This window comes from Ictalurus furcatus, chromosome 3 (genome assembly GCF_023375685.1).
Source record: "Ictalurus furcatus strain D&B chromosome 3, Billie_1.0, whole genome shotgun sequence".
NCBI classification, from domain to species: Eukaryota; Metazoa; Chordata; class Actinopteri; order Siluriformes; family Ictaluridae; genus Ictalurus; species Ictalurus furcatus.
The window spans coordinates 25,472,321-25,488,680 of record NC_071257.1 but is presented as its reverse complement, the minus strand read 5'-3'; the positions used below and the strand labels follow the sequence as shown (position 1 = coordinate 25,488,680).

The 16,360-nt window shown below is 40.0% G+C and overlaps 1 protein-coding gene across 8 annotated transcripts in view; it reads left to right on the top strand.

Moving 5' to 3' along the window:
* cpeb3 (cytoplasmic polyadenylation element binding protein 3) overlaps positions 1-9,978 on the top strand; it is a 59,586-nt gene extending 49,608 nt beyond the window's left edge. For all 8 annotated transcript variants that reach the window (XM_053621697.1, XM_053621699.1, XM_053621698.1 and 5 more), the window contains 4 exons: positions 1,547-1,665; positions 2,080-2,194; positions 2,386-2,567; positions 6,542-9,978. In XM_053621697.1, coding sequence (XP_053477672.1) covers positions 1,547-1,665; positions 2,080-2,194; positions 2,386-2,567; positions 6,542-6,769 — 644 coding nt within the window. In that variant the 3' untranslated portion in view covers positions 6,770-9,978. The remainder of the gene's footprint in view (positions 1-1,546; positions 1,666-2,079; positions 2,195-2,385; positions 2,568-6,541) is intronic.
* The last annotated feature ends 6,382 nt before the right edge of the window (positions 9,979-16,360 follow it).

The following is a 16,360-nucleotide window of genomic DNA, read 5'->3' as shown; positions in this document are numbered from 1 at the left end:
AAGTCTTAGGCACCCTATTTTTTTTTTTACTAAAAACTTTATTAAATAACAAATATAACTTTTTTTTTTATAACTTTGTTTTGTCGAGTCGGTACAAAAAACGTTTTAGATTCCCAAACATTTGTTTTCAAGCACAAAATTAATTGGTATAGAAAAACTGTTTGTATGTCATTAAGGAAAGCAGCATATAAAGAAAGCAGGAAAAAAAAATAGGAAGCTATCAACGGCTGCAAGCGGATTTCTGAGAAGGCCGGTTGTGAAAAACCGTGTGAAAAAAAGTGATTGCAAAAGACCTGAAGCAAATATTGGTGGCAACAGGCACTGAGGTTTCAGCGAGCACAGTAAGGCATGTACTAAACGCAGAAGGTTTCAATGCCAGAACTCCAAGACGTGCATCACTACTGACCCAAAAGCAGAAGAAAAGTCGCTCAAAATCATATAAATAAGCCACAGAAATTTTGGGATTCTGTTCTGTGGAGCAATAAAGCAAAACTGGAACTTTTCAGCACGATGGAGCAGAGGTGTGTCTGGAGAAAGAGGAATGAAGAAAGAACACTCTGTCCACAGTCAAGCATGGTGGTGGCTCGGTGATGCTCTGGGGCTGCTTTGCATCCTCTGGCACTGGAAACCTGCAGCACGTGGAAGGCAAGATGGATTCATTGAAGTATCAGGAAATCCTAGGAGAAAACTTCATGCTGTCTGTGAGGAAGCTGAATCTTTGGCGTCATTGGACCTTCCAACAAGACAATGATCCAAAGCAAACCTCAAATTCCACCAAGGCTTGGTTGCAGAACAAGTCCTGGAAGATTCTACAGGGCCATCACAGTCACCTGACTTGAACTCTCATAGAAAATCTCTGGTGGGATTTCAAGAAGCCGGTTGCAGCACACAAACCCAAGAATATTACTGAACTGGAGGCCATTGCTCATGAGGAATGGGCTTAGATTCCTCAGGAATGCTGCTAGAAGCTATGCACCTCATTCGCAGCAGGTCATAACAGTAAAAGAGTGCTCTACTAAGTACTAAAGATGCTTGCCATGAAGGGATTAAATCATTTTGAAACTGGAGAAGTCATTATAAGTTGCATTTACAGTTGAATGTGGGGAAACCACTTGAAGCATTCACTGTGTTGAACTATTTCAATTGCTTTTGTTTGATTTGTTCAATGCAAACAGCTGAAAGTCTGTAAAGTTTGACAATAAACCTGATTTGCAATAGGGGTTCGATAATTTTGATTGCAACTGTATTATTTGTTTTCATGTTTTAAATGAAATGTGCATTTTTATTTGCTTATAGATTATTTGCCTGTTATTAGTAATAATAACTACAGCTGGGCTTTGTTTAATGTGTCACACGCGTTACCACTGATAGAGACTTATCTGACCCCTAACTTATCTTACTGACTTTCTGCTGTCCACAGTTGACTGAGTCATATCTCTCTCTCTCTCTCTCTCTCTCTCTCTCTCTCTCTCTCTTTCTTTCTTTCTTTCTGTCTGTGTGTCTCTGTCTCTCTGTCTCTCTCTGTCTCTCTCTTGTTCTCATACAGGTTATGCCTTCCTGCTTTTCCAGGAAGAGAGTTCAGTTCAGGCCCTCATCGATGCCTGCATTGAGGAAGATGGAAAACTCTACTTGTGTGTCTCCAGCCCCACCATTAAAGACAAACCAGTGCGTTAAAATCATTTTACATCTGTAAATAAGCTAAAAATGTTTTTAAGAGGAAATCCTATAGATAACCTAGTGTTCTTATAAACCTCTTTACTGTAACAGTTTACGTATAAACCTTTTACGGTTTTTATTTTGTTTCAGTTAGTTTGTTTGTTAGTTAGTTAGTTTGTTTGTTGGTGTAAATATCAGCTGGGTAGTTTTCCTTTGGTTTGTGCGTGATGATGCGTGTAACACTCTTGGCGTCAGTGCACAGCTGTCTACGTTTTACTTACTTCCCCATAGCACTTAGACATGCAAGGACGCTTGAAGAGTCTGATCATGAACAGGTCACTGACTGCTCATTCACAGTGACACTCCTTCAGAAACGGTTTGTTTTATGAGGTTGAGACTCAGTACAGACTGTCTGTTGTTCAGGTCCAGATCCGCCCGTGGAATCTGAGTGACAGTGACTTTGTGATGGACGGCTCACAGCCTCTGGACCCTCGCAAGACCATCTTTGTGGGAGGAGTCCCTCGACCTCTGCGCGCAGGTGAGGGGACGAATTCAGATTTTCTCCAGATGTGTCTCTATATTCAGTACCTCAAAATTCTGTCAATATTATGTGCTTCCATAACCTAAAATGAAGTAAACCAAGTTCTTTTAAACTTTTTAATTTGTTATATGTAACTCTCTTTTGGTTTCTGTCTCTCTCTCACTCTCTGTCTGTGTGTGTCTGTGTAGTGGAGTTGGCGATGATTATGGACCGGCTGTATGGAGGTGTGTGCTATGCTGGCATTGATACTGACCCTGAGCTGAAGTATCCTAAAGGAGCAGGTCGAGTGGCCTTCTCTAACCAGCAGAGCTACATCGCTGCCATCAGTGCTCGATTCGTCCAGTTGCAGCACAACGACATCGACAAGCGGGTAAGTGCATGTGTGTTATATGCTGCTTTTCTACGAAGTAAATTTCGCACACCTCTGCACGCTTCCAGGTGTATCTGAAACGTGCGGTCAGGGCTGCTTTAAGCTGACATATGGCAGCTGCACCCTGGTATAATGTGAAAGTGCTATTTATTTATTTATTTATTTATTTATTTATTTATTTTGCATGCAACACAGAGTTCATGTTCTGGGTGTTACAGTGGAATCAGTACAGAAGGAATCTTACTCATGAACCAGCATAAAGCTGCACTAACAGCACCACAGTGTATTATATCTGTTTCTGCACATCACCCCCGTCAGTGTGCTTACATTCTCCATCCTCCATCCTCAAGCTGCCTTTATATCCACTCTCACCGACACCTGTAATCCATACATCCTTCCTTCCTTCCTTCCTTCTGCTTATTTCTTTTGTTCTTTTCTCCTCTCTTTCCATTTTCCTTCCCTTCTATAAGTTCTTGTCTTCATTCTTTCATCCTCTCTCATTTCTTTCTTTCTTTCTCCTTTCTTTATTTCCTTTTCTTTTGTTCTTTCTATAATTTCCTTCCTTCCTCTTTTTCTTATTTCTTTTTTCCTTCCTTTCTTTCTCCCTCTTCTTTTCTTCTTTCCATTTTCCTTTTCCTCATTTTCTTTCCTTATTTCATTCGTTTCCTTCCTTCCTTCCTCTTTCTTTCTCATTTCTTTCTTCCTTCCTTTCTTCCTTTTCTTTTGTTCTTTCCTTCTGTCTTTCTTTTTCTTTTCTCCTTTCTTTTTTTCCCTTTATGTCCCTTACTTCTTTTCTCTCCTTGCTTCTTTCCTCGTTTTCTTTCCTTATTTCCTTCCTTTCCTTCCTGCTATCCTTTCCTCCCTTGGTCTGGTGTGCTGAAGTCAGTGCTTCTCAATAGATCATGTTCCAGTGACAGGGTTAAATGGCTCAGACGATGTTCTTTTGTGCCTCACTCACAAACTCCCATCCCAAAATTTCGAACACACATTCAAGGTTCAGCGTAACAAACCCACTACAAGCCAGTTGCAGGTCTCAGAGAACCAAAATGATTGTGCAGTTTTGGTGTATGAGTACTGATCATCAGCTGTAGTGTATTTAAGGCACCATTTGTCATTTTTACTTACTGATTTTTAAAAAATTCTATTACATTAATGACATTACTGTCATGGCTGATGTGGCCCTGCTGAGTGAGCGTGGCCCTGCTGAGGGAGCGTGGCCCTGCACTCTAATCCTGGTAACTCCTTGGCCCTGTATTTGTTTGTGTGTGTAGTTTAGAGTTTATAGATGATCCCAGACAAAGTTCCAGGCACTTATTCAGGCTTCTGGTACACTCTCGTCAGCTCACAATCATTTCCTACTCCAGCATTACGAATGGAAAGCATGAAACAGGCATGTAATCAGTTTGACCATCGGCTTCTGGATTCCTGACAACCATTTGAAGATGCACACAAACACACATACACAAACACCCAGACACACACACACACGCACACACATTCAGGCTAATTATAGCATATGCAGTGGAGCTGTTTTCTATTTTAAGTGTGTTCTCCTATAGGACAGAGCTGATGGTGTGCAGATGAAGACTGGCAGTCTGCCTGACTGGACAGAGTGATTTGGAACTCTGTGTGTGTGTGCGTGTGTGTGAGAGAGACGGAGAGAAAGAGAGAATCTGATCGCCTTCTGGTCTTTTTTAGCATGTACTATTGTGCTCATTTACACTGAATTCTGGCTTTCCACCAAAACAACTTGCTTTCATCCTACAGTACATTCAGTTTCTCACGCTCGTGTTTTATTTGTGGCTCCTGCTGAGTGTGTCGCACTGGCCTCACTTTACAGTCTGCATCTCCTCAACTTTTTCCTCACTTATTTCTGTTTGGTGGTTTTGATGCGTCAGCGAGAGGCTGGATTTGCTCTTTGAGGTGTGATATTTAAGGAAAGGCTGGGTGTAATTACTTTTGCAGCTGTGTGTCATAAAGGTGAGCGTGACATTTCATTTGGCCGAGTGATGGGGACACTGAAGCACGGTTTCAGGTTTAGGTCTGGGAATCAGTGTTGGCACTAATAGTTTTTTGGTGTCCGAGCCTGTAATTTTGGAGGGATTTGGGTTACAGACTGTTAACGTGGTATAACAGCAAAAAAAAAAAAAAAAAAAAGGGCTTCACACACACTAATAGTTTTCTGTAAACATTAAAAAATCCGTTTTATTTATTAATTTATCCAGCAGTGTAGTGCAGTTGTTCAAACTTTAGTCTTTCCTTAAACGTGGACGTGCAGAACATTTTAAAGGGGAAACCTGCTTAAAGTGATCACTTTGTCTTGGCGCACATAGAAGCCGTATCCAGTTACATCCTGAGGAGGACGATGTAATGAGAACTTAACTTCGGGTATTGTTAGTACTTGTAACATGAAGCGGATTAGATGTTCAAATCTATTTCATAGTTGTTAAATACTTTTTATACCTAGAATAAAAAATGTTTGCGCTTACAGTTTTGATTTTGTGACTCGACTGGTTTGGTTTTTTGTTAGCAAAACCTTTAATATCGTCATTCATATTGGCTATTTTCATTACAATGTGTTTTTGTGCTGTTTTGACATATTGTCCAGCCCTACTACAGAAAACACTTGTAACAATCACTTGTGACATGTAACATAAAGAAAGTTTATGCCTAGCAAGTTTTCAGCTGGAAAATTGAATTCAGCTGAACAAAAGAACCGATGATATGAAACAATAAGTGAAGGGGGGAAAAATCAATTCTGGAGGATGAACGGATTCAGAAACCCAGAAAGTTTCATTCATCTGACCGAAGGACAAAATCAAACCATAACTTCACAAGTACTGTTTTAGATAAATATAGATCCGATATATCTATATTTTGATATGTTCTACATCAAAATAGTGAGACAGGGACGCCTGCTATGGAATTCCCATTTGTGCCTAAATCAAATGGACTAAATGGCTGTTTATGAAAAAGTGGGGAAAATGCTTCATTAAAAGTTTTGATTCATCAAAATTACATTGTTTGAATTGTTATTATTGTAAGTTATAAGTAAATGAAGAAACAGAGCAACAATGGGGAAATACTTTACTGGGAAATATGTCCTCTTTGAAAACACATGTAGTAATAATAATTTGAATTTCTTATTTTAATGAGTTATTTTTTTTCTTCTTGTATTTCATATCTTCTTCCATGGAGGGCACGGTGGCTTAGTGGTTGGGGGTTTGAATCCCGCCTCTGCCGTGTGTGTGTGTGTGTGTGTGTGTGTGTGTGTGTGTGCGTGTGTGTGTGTGTGCGTGTGCGCGCTCCTATTCCGGGTACTCCGGTTTCCTCCCCCAGTGAAAGACATGCGTTGTAGCTTGATTGGCATTTCCAAATGGTCAGTGTACTGTGTGTGCGATTGCGCCCTGCGATGGTTTGGCATCCAGTCTAGGGTCCCCCTCCTTGTGCCCCGAGTTCCCTGGGATGGGCTCCAGGCTCCCCGCAACCCTGTGTAGGATAAACAGTACAGAAAATAGATGGCTGGATGGATGGATATTTTCTGCCATTGAGTTATGTGGGATATTTACTATTTAATTAATTGATTAGTTTGTTTGTTTAATTGCATTATTAGGGGACAAGCCCAGAATGGGCGATGGCCCCTATTGTTTTCTTCTTATTGTTGTTATTAATCAATAATTAATAAATCATTATAATAATTATTTTTAACTGTACTCCGATGCCAACATTTAAGTTAAATCTTAGCGTTCTGGAACTTTCATGAATTTGCTGGATATGCAGTGCTCTGGCAGTGTGGTGAAAATGTGAAACAGGGAAGAAACGAGCATGACTGGAAAACGTCATGTAGAAATATAATTTTTTTTTGGTTTGAAGCAGCATTTATGAGCACAGATTCCTCACAGTATATACCTGTTTCTTTTTAACCTGCTCTCTGCTGCTTAGTGCAAATCTCACGTTACGTCCCGCGTCTGCAGGTGGAGGTGAAGCCGTACGTGCTGGACGATCAGATGTGTGACGAGTGCCAGGGAGCGCGCTGTGGAGGCAAGTTCGCCCCGTTCTTCTGTGCCAACGTCACGTGCCTGCAGTACTACTGTGAGTACTGCTGGGCCAGCATCCACTCGCGCGCCGGCCGTGAGTTCCACAAACCGCTGGTGAAGGAGGGAGGAGACCGACCACGCCATGTCTCCTTCCGCTGGAGCTGATGGAGGAGTAACCTCCCTCCCTCACTTCTTCACTCCCATCATCCCCCTCCAACCAACTAACTACCACCATCACCACCATCACAACTACAACCGAAGATAACATGGGTCTTCTTTTATCCTTTCTTTTAAACAAAAAAAAAAAAAAAATGCACAGCTCTTAATATCTTTGTCCACCATACTCTCTGCTAATGAACATTCAGTCGAATAAGAATTTTGAGTCTTTCTGCTCAGAAATTTGCACTTTGGCACACATGTACACACTTGATGTTAGCTAGGTCATGACAATACTGTTCTTTTTTTCAAGTTTACTTCAATTTCCTCTAGTCAGTCAGTGTTTCCCAATAGGACATCATTTAGACAAGAGTGAGACTACACACACACACACACACACACACACACACACGCGCACACACATATATATATTTAAAAAAATGATTATATTTTTGGTTTTGTAATCTATAAATATATATACGCATAGATAATTCCTTTTTTATTTTTATTTTATTTAATTTTCTTTTTTTTTTTTTTTTTAAAGGCGCATGCACTTGTTTTCAGAAAACTTATATCATTGCCCCAAGTAGAAAATGTGAGGGAACAAAATTACCAAAGGTGAAAATCAACCTTTATTAAGGGTAAAATAAAAAAATTTTAAAAAAACAAACCAATCATAAATGAATCTAAAATTCGAACACACCTATTGTATTCGCTCTCAACAGTTCATTTAATACCTCATGTGCACAATCAGATTTTGTTTCCTTCGCTTATCATTTTTAGGCCTTTTTTATTTTTTTAATAATATTATTTTTTAGTGTTATGTACATGTAATGCTGCAATAGCTTTTGCTGCTAAATCCATGGTATATAGTTGTATACCATAGTACTTTATTCAGGCTGGGAAGTGGATGAGAATCGGTTAGGGCGCCTGGTCGGGAGGTGAGCAGGCCGGCATGAGAACGAGCGTCGGCCTCGGCGCGGTCTGTGCTCGCCCCTGAACTGCATGGTTCTCCGAATCAGGTCTCTGCATGCAATAGAATTTTCAGTATCGAGTCTATTATTCATCTTGGCCCACTTTGCACATGGTAGACGAGGACACAGGGCAGGAAAGCGCGCAGGAGACGGAGACGGAGACGTCGCGAGAGGAAAGCCCGTCTCGCTCGATCTCGCTGATCGTATCATGCCGAAAGCTAAAAGCGAGAACAGACGACTAAATCGCAGTTCTGATTTAAAAGGCCTAGATGTAGAATAAGCCTTCAAACAAGCTGTCTCTAGTAGGTGAAGAACATTTTTCTTTTTTCAGTAATTTGTTAATATAATTGTGCAATTTTTTTATACGGTATGTAGTTAGGTTTGAGTATATGCCTAGAACTGTGATTCGCTTTAACTGTTCTTGATGTCTAACAAGTCCTGTGAAAACTTCATAACCAGTGTATACAGTACACAGAAACACTCACTCGCATACATACATACATACATACATCTTCCGTGTCCCTCTGTTTCGTACACACACACACACACACACACACACACACACACACACACACACCCACCTTTGATAGTTCTCACTCACACAGGATGTATAAAAACTAGCCCCTTTCCTAAAAACTACCAACACCATTCACTAGAACTAATACCACGTCAGGCCTCGACGCTTCTGCCTGACTAGTGAAGTGACTAAAAGACAAAAAAAAAATACTGCAGTGACGTGTGTTTTTCCCCCGCAAAGACCCACATAAAGAGTTCCGACAGTGTGACTGCAGCACATTGGATTAACATCACCAGAACATTGTGTGCTCGCTGCATTTATATATCTATATATCTCTATATACACAGATTTTCCTGCAAAGCTTGAAGAATAGAACCAACCTGCTAATAATGATGGTGGATATTTTTTTAAGACTATGGGCTTGAGAGAGGACGAGTGGGAGTTTAGGAGAACACAAGTATTGGCTGCTGATGTGATGCGTTTAAGAGCGAGACAGGGTTTTACGAGCCCGTGACAGTCCCGAGCTCGGTGTTTCACGGAGCGAATGGTAGATGATCCCACCCCGTTTTCCCGTAGTGACATTCATCACGCCGGAAAAGGCCGCAGCAACCGTGGCTCGGGTTTTTAATCCTAAACAGTCACCTTTAGGATGGAACACTTTGTTCGCTTTTGGAAGAAAAAAAAAATTACGTAAAACAAGAGCTACTTTTTTTTACTGATGGTAAAAAAACAAACAAAAAAAAAACAGCAGAAAACTAATCATGAATAGCAATGAGGATCCTTATGGACGTGAATTCTGGGGGGTTTGTGATATTTCCTTCCCAACCCAGAAGGGTTTTCTAGATCTGTTCCTTTTCTGTAATAGACATTTGTTATGCACTACTCTTTGTATCTAGATGGTTAGCTATCAGTCAGCTATTTTTTTTGTTGAGAGAGCGCAAGCGAGAGAGAGAGAGAGAGAAAAAATAGAAAATGTGTGCTTTCTGACTGATGTGATCTTTTGCAATACCTCAATTTTGAAATATAATAGGAGAGAAATCAATATTTTCTAAGTAAGTTTATTCAAATACAAAATATATATTAATTTAAATTTGCAAGAAAATGATTTAACAGATGGTTAATTTTATTTTTGTCATGTTGATTTGCCTTTATGTTTAATTTTATTTTTTTGAGAAAAAAAAATGATAAAAAAGCAACTGAAGGAGCTAGAGCTTTATAACTTTAATAGAGTAAGAGTCAGCTGAAGTAGAGACGACCTTAACACGGCGTAAACGGGGAGAGAGAGAGAGAGAGAGAGAGAGATTCGCCAACTGCACGCCACAGTGTTAAAAAAGAAAAAAAAAGTTCATACAACATCTTACTCCAGAAAGAAAAAAAAAACAAAAAACAAAAAAAAAAACATGGACATCCATTAGGTGCTTAAAAAGTCAACTGACGATATTTCCCTTGGTTTTGTATGTTTATAATCAGTCATTTACTGACCAGTGAAAGAAATTTTTTTGTTTGTTTGTTTGTGATTTTTTTTTTTTTTTTTTAAACAAAAAGCTTTTTTATGTTTAAGTGTAGCCCATTTGTTTTGTAAAAGCAAATTGCCCTACTTTGTTAACCTGACCTAATTTAAGCTAAACTGATCTTTGATGGTTCTTGATTAAATGGAGAAAAACGAAAGAATTTTTTTTTATTATTTGTTTGTTGTTGTTTTTTTTTAATTAAAAAAAAAAAAAACACACAAAGATCCGAACAGTTTCGGCTGTAACTTGATCAAAAGCCCCCAAGGTGCATCAGCAGCGTGGTGGCCTTCTATTCACCTAAGACTTGAATTAGTCCCATTTTTTTTTTTTTTAAGGCTATAACCTCGATTCTTTGTTGTAATGTGCAATACTGTTTGTACTGTTTGTAAAAAAGAAAAAAAAAAGAAAAGAAAAAGAGGCATAAATCTTTATTGCAGATTTATTTTCATTGCAAGCATTGTGATTCACTAAAATCATTTTCTACTGTGTATTTACCTACTCTACATGCTAGTACCTTCCAGTGGTAATGTAGCCTTTATACTGAGAAATTTTTCATTATTTTTAGAGATTTTTTGCAAAAAAAGAAAGGAATTAAAACATTTACATATTTTTTTTCTTCTTTTTTTTTTATTTCATATTTCTTTTACAGACTTATTTCTCAACCATTAATATTGGCTATTTCTGGGGGAGACTTTCATATCTGGTCAATGTCGTTAATATTATTTTGTATTTTTACTTGGAATAAATTAATTTTATGATGCTAATTCTTTAAAAAAAAAAAAATTCTTTTTGTTCATTTTATTTGATGAAGCTGAGAACCTTTGTAATGTTACTAGTGTCTAGATTTTTTGAAATGCGAAGCTTTGTGTTAACTCGCTGATGTTGCTAACATTAGTGTGACAATGATCTCAAGTCAGGGGGGAAAAAATTTCAAAGCTAGGAATTGATGCTTGGTAATGGAAAATGACGTAATGTATCAACTGAATGGGCAATAAAACGAAATGGCAGAAAGGAGCGAATGTGAGGTGAATGTTTAACTACTTCTACTCCGATCACTGCCACTGAAAAGCCCACGATGTGCTGAAATTAAAGCAGCGTGCTGTGGCTGGAGAGTGTCACAACAACTTTCTGAGAGCATTCACTCACAAATACCCCGTAGAAGATTATTTTCCCCATCTGTAGCAGGACTCGGTGTATATAAGAGGCCAGTGGTTAAGGTTCTGTGCTAATCCTGGGCCACACTAGAGGATAATCGGGATGAAATTGTTTTCCGTTTTCTCCCCAAATATGCTCTTGCCAATTCCCCATCCACCAACTTACTCTCCTCAATCACACGCCAGCTACCATGCAGAGAGGGTGAAGTCCAACTGCATCTTTGCAAACTGTTGACCTGCTGTGTCAAAGGGCAGCGGAACACTCCGAGGAACCCGATATCTGCACGAGTTCACAGATGGCAACGATTGGCTAGTGTCACTGTGATCGACGGGTCATGCCGTCCTTCGCACCAAGAGAACTCGAGCCAATTTCGCTCTCTTGACTCTCGGCCACAGATAGCTGTGGCATTGTTGGGATTCAAGCTCGTTCTCCCGACGATAGCACAAACGCTTTTTTTTTTTTTGGCGCCAAGATAAAATGAACCAAAACCTTCTGACCAATTAGATATAAGCATTTAACTGTGCTGTGATATCATAGATTTGAAACATGCAAAAAAATTACGACTCCCCATCCTGGAATGTACGGCAACACCCACTTCTCTGACCTGAAGACGTGGGTGAGTGACAGCTGAAAGAAATCATCATCCAGCAGGTCATATGTGGTTATGAGAAATTCGGCAAATTCCCAGGTTCTGAGAGTTGGGATCTTTGGTGCAAAAATTAGTGCAGTCTGTCATTTCTCGCAGCCCCAGGGTTGGGGGTTTGAATCCCGCCTCTCGCATGTGCTTCGGGGGTTTCCTCCAGGTAGCCTGCTTTCCTCCCCCAGTCCAAAGACGTGTGTTGTAGGCTGATTGGTATTTCCAAATTATCCGTAGTGTGTGAATGGGTGTGTGATTGTGCCCTGCGATGGGTTGGCACCCCATCCACAGTGTCCTCTGAGTTCCCTGGGATGAGCTCCAGGCTCCCTGCAATACTGTGTAGGAAAAGCAGTACAGAGGATGGATGGATGGGAATCCTGTAGTGTGACCCAGGCGTTAGTGACGGAAAGATTGTAGAGGTCTTGAACAAGCCGCTTAATGCTCTTTAACCCATCAGCGTGCTGTATGCAGCCCTGCGCTCTGCCCCTGACATTCTAATCAAAGTTGAGTAAATATTTCCCCGTGTTTGTTTTTCATTTTCATACAGTCCATTGTGATTGTAGCTGTGTGTGCATGTAGTCCGTGACTGTAACTCAGTCAGCGTTCAGATATGCAACTGATCCACCAGTTTCCCCAAGTTCGTTCAAGTTCACAAGTAAACATTTTGGCTACGATCTTAAAGAACACCCCCCTCATCATTTTTAATTTTATTTATTTATTTATAATTGTGTTGGTTTTTTTTTTTTATTTTTTTTTAAAAGAAGTAAATGCTCCAGCTCTGGTGTTGTGGTCCTCTCTTTTGCACCAATATCAAGACAAGAATGTCCTCTCTAGCTTGCTTATTTCTACCTATTTGTTTTGGTCTTTTACTAATCCGAGGCTTGCCTACTAACCTCCTGATGTCGTCCTCCTGAAACGGTTATTTTTGCTCTCACTGGCGACTGTTGATCATTTCATCATTAGCTCACCGCACTCATTTCGTAACCCTTGTTCTAAAAGGACCTTCACGTAGAATAATGTCACCGAACAGCTGCTGAGGAACGAGGAGAAGAGAAAGCGAAGCCGCGTCCTGGCGACTGTTTCACACTCTCTCTGTAGATGTCTATATATTTCCTGTACTAGATTTGGGGAGTTATTTATTCACCTGTGCTTCATATGCTCATTCTCCGTGGGTGGAGCTGCAGCCCACTCGGTCATGTTGTGAAAAACAAAAACCAAAAAAAAAAAAACCATATACAGATATAACTATATACATGAAAGATTGATTTCTTTTTCTAAGTTCTGTTTTAATTTATAACTAATGACAGGTTCTATCATGACAAGGTTTTAAGATTGTTGACTTGGACCTGTGCTTGTCTAATGTTGTAGTTAAACTGTGATTTAAAAACAAAACAAAAAAACACGGAGGGCAATGCTGCTATTGCTTACAACTTGCTTCAAGTTTGTAGTTCCCACCTTCATTATTTCCCCCCTTTTCTGTACTAATAAGCAGATCTTATTAAACATAGTTGTATGATGCTGTGACGTGTGGTCGTCTTTTGCATGGCCTCAGTGTTTTCCTGTAACTCTTTGTTGCATGAATGTACCGTCTACACCACGACGTCTAATGATGATATGCATCTTGTACATTCTGATGAAATTCATTTTGACGCTCGTGTATTTAACAGAACTCGGAGCAGGCTCAGCCACACCCTAACCACTAATTCACCTCTTCGGTGCTCGCTGTGCATTTAAAAAGTGCAAAAAAAAACAAACAAACAAACAAAAAAAACGAAAGAAAACCTTCACTTACGAAAAGGTGAAAAGACTTCCAGGCATTCAGGCATGAACTCCTTAACCTTCAGTACATCTCCAGCTGGACTAAAAATAACTGCTCTTCCTTAAGCCCAATATGGTGTGTGGAGCATTAATTATGTCTCGAGGGATAAATCTCTAGGCATTTGCAGGGTCATAGTGTGAACAGCCAGGAGCTGAGACAGCACCGCTAAAAGGCAGATCTAGGCAGAACACGAACACACACACACACACACAGTTTAAAACTAAATGACAGATCCACCTAATTATTATACATGTAGTATGTACATATACTGTTCAGGAGAGAAATTTTGACATTTGTAATTGAACGCAAATATTACAGTAGAAGAATCATAAAGTCACACAATTGAGCAGTCCAGTGTGTCGTTAACATAATGAACTTTCCTTTCACTTTCACACTATCCGCTGTTACCCAGATGAGGACGGGTTCCCTTCTGAGTCTGGTTCCTCTCAAGGTTTCTTCCTCAGATCATCTTAGGGAGTTTTGCCTCTCCACCGTCTCGCCCAATAGGGATAAATTCACACGCTTAAAATCTGTATCCTGTGTTAATATGTTTCTGTAAAGCTGCTTTGAGACAATGTCCATTGCTAAAAGCGCTATACAAATCAAATTGAGTTGAATTAAACAGCAGAAATAGAATTGGACCAATGCTGCCCTGAAACGCTGAATCAGTATCTGATTCCCAATTGACATTGGGTAAGGAGGTCTGAGGTGCACTCAGCGTTCCAGTTCATCCCAGAGATGCTCAGTGGGGTTCAAATTCGAGCTCTGTGCCAGCCGACTGAGTTCTTCTACACCACGTCTTCATGGAGCTGGCTTTGTGCACAGTGACATGGTTATGCTGGAACAGGTTTGGGCCTCTTGGTTCCAGTGAAGGGAAACTGTAATACTAAAGCACACAGAGACATCCTATACAACTGTGTGCTTCTAACAGTCTGAGGAAGAACCACATCTGGGTGTAATGGACAGATACACTGCCTGGCCGAAAAAAGGGTCACTGTTGGCATTTAAATAAGCAGATAGTTAAGAGCCTATGATTGGATCATTACTGCAGCGATTAATACGTTTCAGCTGGCAACAATTCTTTTAACCCTAACTGATGCAGTGTGTAGCTTCTCATTTCTTAAACACCCATGCCGGAAGACGTATCCCCTGCTCGTGGAAAAGATGTTAGTGTGTTTCAGAAGGGGCAAATTATTGACCTGCATCAAGCAAAGAAAACATCTGAGGAGATTGCTGAAATCCCTGGATTTGGGTTCAGAACTGTCCAAAGAATTATTAACACCTGGAAGGAGAGTGGTGAAAGGTCAGCTTTGAGGAAGAAATACGGTCAGAAAAATGAAATGTTCAAAATCCTGAATGATGGTGATCTTTAATACGCTTGGTGAAGTCACATTGTTAAAAAATAAATGAATAAATGAATACAATGGACAATAGAACTCATGGCTGTGTTTAATAGTGAAAGTACGAGCATTTCCACACACACAATGCGATGAGAACTTACAGAATTGGGACTTAAGTGCTGTGTGGTCTAATCAGTGTGAGGCTAATCAGATTAAAACGACTCCTTGCTAGGGAGGGTAAAGACTGGACTGTGGAGCCATGGAAAAAGTTCATGTGGTCTGATGAGTTCAGATTTACACTATGCGATGGGTACAATCAGGGTAAGAAGGGAAGCGCATGAAATGATGCACCCATCATGCATAGTGCCTACTGTACAACCTACTGTCTCTGGAGACAGTGTTATGATCTGGGGTTGCTTCTAACGGTCAGGTCAAGGCTCTGTGATGTTATGCTGCAATAAAATGGAGTCAACCAAGTACCTGAAAGTAACGGATGACCAGGTTATCCATCAATTTCTTCCTTGACAGCACAGGCATATTGCAGGATGATAATGCCGAGATTCGTCAGGCTCAGATTGGGAGTAGCTCAGAGAGCATGAGGAATCATTTTCACACATGAATTGGCCACCACAGAGTCCTGACCTTAACCCCATTGCAAGTGTTTGAGATGTGCTGGAGGAGTCTTCCCGGCGTGGTTCGACTCTCCCGTCCTCAATACAAGATCTCAGCCAAAAATGAACGCGACTCTGGCTGGAATACAATGCCACGATGAATGCTCGCTGTAATCAAAGCTAAAGGTGGTGCAACTACATTTTTTTGGCCAGGCATTGTATATAATTGTGAGCTTCCAACTTTGTTGCAACAGTTTGGGGAAGAACAAATGGGTGTGATGGTCAGGTGTCCACAAACTTTTGGCCATAGTGTATTTATCAAACGAATCCATTTCATGCAGTGAATGCTCTGCACATTTAAAGACGTTAAAGGTGTCCATCAGGCACTCGTATGTCAGCCCAGGATTCAGGTTAATTAGTTGTATTTTTGCTTATACTTTTATTTATAGATGCTTTTCAGAAGGTCGACATTTCTGTATTATAAATTCTTTATTCTAATATTTTGAGGTGCATTTGAGATCTTCATGAACTGCAAGCCGTAATCAAGATTAATATTTGAAATATTTCACTTTTTTGTAATGAATTTAGAAAAGTTCCACTTTTTGACTTAAATTATTGGAACCCAAAAAAAGCATATTCCAGTGGTGAAAGGTAGATTTAATGGAAACTAAATCTCCAAAATGTAGATTGTTTGGTTTTGGTTATTTAATTTAAAAAAAAAAAAAAAAAAAAAAAAAAAAAAAGCTTTCAGCGTGATGGACATGAACAAAGTGCAGCTTAAAGGAACAGCTTGCCGTAAAGCACGCAGCCATCAGACCCGTGCTGTTTGGCATGATGTGTGAGGAAAAGTTAGTGTGAAGATGTGAGGATTGCATCAGTTACAGGGAACACTCAGTTCTGATATCAGGATTGCATCAAATACACAAACATTCAATTGGTGCATCCATGTTTGTGGATTCTACACACGCTGTACTGATAAAATACCAAACCAGGAGGAATCAACATACCACTTTTTTTTTTAAAGAACAGACAGGCA